This window comes from Ochotona princeps, chromosome 9 (assembly GCF_030435755.1).
Source record: "Ochotona princeps isolate mOchPri1 chromosome 9, mOchPri1.hap1, whole genome shotgun sequence".
NCBI lineage: Eukaryota > Metazoa > Chordata > Mammalia > Lagomorpha > Ochotonidae > Ochotona > Ochotona princeps.
In genome coordinates, this window is record NC_080840.1 from 77,828,834 (window position 1) to 77,834,833 (window position 6,000).

The 6,000-nt window shown below is 53.4% G+C and overlaps 1 protein-coding gene across 3 annotated transcripts in view; it reads right to left on the reverse strand.

Annotated features, from left to right (window-relative positions):
• Nucleotides 1-2,417, reverse strand: part of RNF130 (ring finger protein 130) — a 134,927-nt gene extending 132,510 nt beyond the window's left edge. Inside the window, exon 1 of one of the 3 annotated variants that reach the window (XM_058668856.1) lies at nucleotides 2,014-2,417. In XM_058668856.1, the coding sequence (XP_058524839.1) occupies nucleotides 2,014-2,260 (247 nt within the window). In that variant the 5' untranslated portion in view covers nucleotides 2,261-2,417. The remainder of the gene's footprint in view (nucleotides 1-2,013) is intronic. The other 2 variants (XM_058668857.1, XM_004599029.3) reach the window with 2 other exon arrangements.
• Between the last annotated feature and the right edge of the window lie 3,583 nt (nucleotides 2,418-6,000).

A 6,000-nucleotide genomic window follows, 5' to 3' on the forward strand; every position in this document is an offset into this window, starting at 1 on the left:
TTGCTGTGCCTCTCCCCCTTCCTGCAGGAGCTTCAGAGGTACTTGGCACACCACAGGGCTTCATTTGGCATTTGTTGTGGCCCCAACAACAAAGACCCCTTGCTACCAAGTCAGATTCCAACCACCTCAAGAGAGTCTCTCCTAGACAATCAGGGAAAAGAGAGAAGGCAGCAATTTACAGGAACTGATCTCACATAGCCCTCACACAGGAGTTGATTGTGTTGCTGTGTCTGACTCCACGGATCCAAAGATTCAGTTGGGATAACAGCTCCTGGCTGCTGCGGGCATTTGGAGGGTGAACCAGTAGCTGGAAAAATCAACCTCTCTCTCCTCCCTTCCTTTCTCTCTCTGCCACTCTGCCTTTCAAAAATAAATAAATAAATAAATAAATCTTAATCAAAGTTCAGGAACCATTTAAATCTTTCAACAACCTTCCCATGTAGGTACAGTGAACAAATGCAGACATGGGCAGAGCCCTTCTGTGGTGTCACACAATGCACTCAGCACAGGTCTGTCCCGGAATCTTCAGTCCCACAATACTACTTCCCCACTGAGAAGGGAGGACGACTAACCTAGCCACAGGTCCTCTGGGGGAACAGCTCAGGCAAGCTTCCCCAAGGACGGGGCTTTTGTTTGGGGGACAGGCAGGCAACAAGTAGTCAAAGCACCCGGTCCCAACTCTAAAGGGTTGTGGATGTGTGGTGCCAGAGGGACCTGGTACTAAAGGCAAACCACCCATCTCAAAACAACACACAGGGCCAGTTCTTGCCCCAGAGCTGCTTGCCTCTTCCTCTTCCTCCTGCCCCATGTGACCCTCAGGGTTCTTCTCCCCAGAAAATAGGCAACCATTGTCATTGCCACCGCCTGGCGACATTATGTGCCCCAACCACCGAGACTGGCACAGACCACGCAAATAGTTATTGAATGAACTGGAGACAAAGGGAGCTTTGCCGGACCCTAACCGGCATTCTTAACAAAGCAGAGATGAGACATACATGCAAAGCATAATCATCTTGGTGTGGAAGAACCTACAAAAGCTGTTACAATTGGCTCAAAAAAAAAAAAAGCCTATTGAATTCTTCTCCCAAGCCACATGGCTTCAAAGAATGAAACAGCATTAGCACGTTAGCACATACATGCAGCTCTCAGAGCGGACATGATGCCCCAACATTCAGGCTATAAAACACGCTCCTTTCCCTCATTAAGTGTGCCTACTTCAGGTCATCATAACACGAATATCAGTGTTTTTTTCCTTTTTTCCCCTCTCAGCATTCTCAAAGTGAAGAGTTGGGGTGCAGAGGCCAGCAGACGTATGGTCAAAAGTTGTCAGTAGGCCAAACCCCAGAAAACCCACACTCCACGACGTGGAAGTCAGCAGTTTTCAAACATGATCGGTCATTTCATCAAACTCCTGTCTGACACCCCAACGAACAGACCCACAGTCACGGCAAAATTTGGATGGTAAGCTTCAAAGGCAACTGGCCACCTCCCCCACCAGCCCCTGGAGGGCACCTGGACAGGTCCTTCATGGTGTGTGACACACGTCCCGGCGCGCAATGACAACACAGCTACCGGGCAGGACAAGAGCCAAGAGCAACAGGGAAGACAGCTGCCCATCTTCCTCTTCCACTCCTCGGCCGCCTAGCACGGCTTGTCGTCGGAAAAGGGCTCCATCGCTGGCGACCCAGGACGGCGTCACGTCCGCGCCCTGGGCAGTGAACCTGGCCGTGAGCAAACACAGGTTAAGCCGTCGCCGCCGCCGCCGCCGCCAAGGAGTTTGGCGCTCCTTTGTCTCGCCTGCCCCGGCACTCTCTCGCACTTCAGTGCCCTGCAGTAAACAAGCTACCGAGCGGAAGAAAAAAAAAGAAGAACGCCCCGACGCTCCTCACAAAGAAGGAAAAAACCCAAACACGCCCCCGGAGCCTGGCGCTCCCCCACGCCGCGGGCAGGCCCCCGGAGCCCGGCGGACGCCCAGGGCCCCGGCGCGGGCCTCCGTCCTCGGCTGGCACTCACCTCCGTGCAGGGGCAGCGGCGCCAGCACCTGGCCGTGCACCTCGGCCTTGGGCGAGTCGAGCCCGTAGCGCCCGCGGTCGATGCGGAACGTGAGCGGGGCGCCGCGGCCGGGCTCCTGCACCGTCACGTTGATGAGCGCCGTGTAGTACTCCTGGCTCGCGTTGTCCGCCCGCGCCGGCCACAGGCCGCAGGTCAGCAGCGCGAGCGCGGCGAGCCGGGCCGGGCCCGCCCGCCTCGCGCCGCTCATCGTCCCTCCGGCCGCCGCCGCTCGCGGACCGGGCTCCGGGGCCGGCGGCCAGAGGCGGGGCGGGCGCGGCCGGGGCTGCGGCGGGGGCGCGCGCGCGCGGCCTGCGCGCGGCCGGGCACGAGCACGGCTCCCCACGAGGGCGCGCGCGCGGCCGCAGCGCGAGCACGGCGCCTCGGCGCTCCTCAAGGGCGGCGCGGGCGGCGCGGGCGCCCCCTGACTCTGTGGCAGCGCCCGTGAGCGCGCAGCGGCGGCTCGGGAAGGATGCGCCCCGAGAAGAGACTATCGGGGTACCCCGGGGCTGCCGCCGCCCGCCCGCAACGCGCAGGCCCGGGCTGCAGCCCTGCCCCCTCGCGCCTGCGCGGCAGGCGCGCTTCGCTCCCGCCCGCACGCACGAGGGCCGGCGGAGGCCGTGGCTCCCGTGGGGACGCGCTCGTACCTGGGTATGGGTCAGTCATGGTAGCAGTCGGGCCTGGAACCTGGGTGCCCTTCAAACTTCCGAGACCGGAGTCGCCACGGGGAAAAAAAAAAAAGCTGAAGCTTTAGCATTTTAAAATAAAAAAATAAATGAGATTTCAGTTGGTCGGTCCTATCATCGATACCTTTTGTGACAGCAAGGTCTGTGAGGATATCTTGGGCGAGGCCGCGGATCTGAAGCTGACGGTGTGGGCAGCTGAGTGATCTGGAAGGCCCTCTGGAGACCAGAGGAGTCCCCACAGGAGCTCTGGGTCAGACCAAGATTGTGCAGTCTCTCTCCAGGGGGTTGGTTCCAGGGCACTGCCACCCAGGGAGCACCCCAAATCCTTCATGTTTGGATTCCTTAAGCAAAATGGTGCAGTAGTTGCATATAACCTATAGGCTTCTAGCCCAGTAGATGAGTAGATGTCAAAGCTGAGTTGCTTTTAATACCAATATGATATAAATGCTGCTTACATAGTTGTTACAGAGCACTGTTAGCAAAAATGTCCCTGCCGTGTGCCTTTTAATATTTCCAATTAGGGTTGGTTAAAAGCACCAATGCTGACCTGGCAGATACTGACTGACCTCCAACCCCCCCAACCACACACACACACACACACACACACCCCTTGCAGGTTAGAAGGGCGCCTCATTCTGAGGCTGGTGGGTTTGGTCACTGCCTGGACCACAGGCATTCCCTAAGGGAATGCTAGAACTGAGAATCCTGGAGAGAAGGCACTTCCCAAAAGGAAGTGTTACCACTATTTCCAGGGTGGGCAGAAACATCAGACGGGCCTAGGAAAGCCATCTCATCTCATCCCACCTCCCCCCATTCCCTCCTTCTACCTGTCCTGCCTTGGACTGCCTAGAACGTGTTGTGGCCTGTGGAGTAGTTCTTACTACTTTTCTGCAGGAGGTACGAACAGCTCACTAAAGCACTGCCTGCCTCTTGCCCTGGGCCTGGCCTTAGGGGGGACCGTGCTCTGGCCCATCTCTACCTGGGCCCTTCCTGCGGAAAAGGAATCCTTGCTACCAAGGTATATGCTTGTTGTAGCCAAGTCCTTGGAGATACCTGTGATGGGAGGTGGCGGAGATACCTGGCCAAACAGCCCAGCGCTACATCTTGGGGCCTGTGTGGGGTAGGGGGAGGACTGCTCCTTGGAGAGGGGCTCCTTGCTCTGCTCTGCTCCTTAAGCCTGAGCTCCTGTTCCTGCCCAGAATGCTCCTTTGTTTCTACTGTGCCCTCTGTGCCGGCATGGGAGGAGGCAGTTGGGGCAGCCCTCAGATACCACCCCCATAAACCAGGTGGGGAGAAACCAGCTCCCTGTCAGCCTTCTTCCAGTCCTCACAAGTGTGTCAAGGAGAAAGTCAGTTCCAGGGCTGTTGGATTGCATCTCGGCGCTTGCAGAGCTCCCGGGAAATAAGGTTGCACGATGTCTCCATGTATGGCGTTAGCAGACCCCAGTATCTAGGGTGGGGATGTAATTGTTTTCATATCTTTAGAGCTAAGTAATTTTTATTTATACTAATGTCACAAAGCTACCCTATTAAAATTTGTGTGAAGTGCATATAATGTCAGTTTTACCATTGGAGTCTTTTGTAGGTACTCAGGACGTGCACACTGCTATGTAATCATCACCAACCTCTATCTCCAGAACTTTCCATCTTACAAAACTAAAAACTTTGTTCCCTTCAAACTCCTCCTGCACACCCTGTAGCCCCTGTCTGCTTGTTATGAATTTGTGTGAACTGGACTACTCTAGACATCTATGTAAATACAACCATCATGCAATCTTGGTTGTTTTGTGAGATATGTCACCTAGCATCATGTCTTCAGGGTGTGTCTGTGTTGTAGCACGTGCCAGCATCTCCTGTTGCGGAAGTCTGATGTCATATTCTGTGAATGGGCCACTCCCATTCATGGACTCACACTTTCTGGCTCATGTGAATAACGCTGCTATGAACGTGAGAATACCTATACTTCGAGACCCTTCTTTCAGTACTCTTGTGTTTATACTCAGTAGGGGAATTGCTGGGAAAAGGCAATTCTCTGTGTAATTTTTGTAGAAACTACAATACTACTTTGCATAATAGCTGCACCATTTAACATTTCAACCAACAGTTCCCAAGGGTTGCTGTTTCTCTCTATCCTTGCCAGCACATTAATTTCTGTTTGTTTTTAATAGTAGCCATTCTCCCGAGTATTAAGGAGATATCTCATTGTGGTTTTGATTTGTATTTTCCTAAGTTAGTGATGTGCAATATCTCTTCAAGTGCTTATTGGCCACTTGTATGTTTTGTTTGGGCAAAGTCACCCTTAAGCTAAAAGTGTGGATTGATTAAAAGTAGTTGCATCTGGCAGTAGGCATGCCCTCCCCATCACCAGAGCACATCACGATAGAAAATTCCAAAGTATGTTTGCTTCACTAGTCCAAAAAGCACTCCTCTTTCTTAGAGGTTAATGACAACTGCATGAAAGAAGGGTCCCACAAAGCACTGTGCACCCACCGCTTGGGTCCAGCAGTGGCTGCTGTTTCTTTATAAATATTGTTATCTGTCTGTTGTGGCTAGACTGTGGTCAGAGTGCGTCCCAGAGCCTCCATGGGTTGAAATACAATCCCTGTTGTAAGGTATTAACAAAGTGGAAATTTAATTTGACTGTGATACTTAGAGGTGGGGCCTTTGGGAGGTGGTTAGGATTGGACAGGGTTGCTTGGGTGGCGCTCCTCCCTCTGCCCCCGCTGCCCAGCCCACAAACACCTGTGCTGTCTCCACAAGAGGCTCTGTGCAATCTCAGAACTGTGCCAGGAGAATGGCATTGTAGACAAGGCCTTGAAATAGCTGCAGTAACTGCCAAGCTGCTTGTGTAAAGTAGCCAGGTGTTTCTGTGTAGTAATGAACAACACATGCACTGTCTGTGTCCTCTGTTGGAAGAGTTTTTCCCTCAACTGTTTTATGACCCTCTCAGTCCATTTTCTGTTGCTATAGCAAAAGACCCAAAGTTGGGCACTTTATAAAGAGAAACAGCTTACCGAATTCACGGCTCTGGAAGCCCAAGTGGGTGTCACTGGCATCGTGACAAAGGTCCACTTAGCTGTGTCACAGCATGGCAAAGAAGCAAAAAGGGAAGTGGCCACATACAGGGCAGGGACATATGTGATCCGGGAAGCCGTGAGTGAGGAGGAGCCAGAGTCACTCTTTGCAACAACCTGTCATGAAGAGAACTGAGACCCGAGCCTTTCTGAGAGACATTAATGCATCCATGAGGATGGAACCTCCTGCCC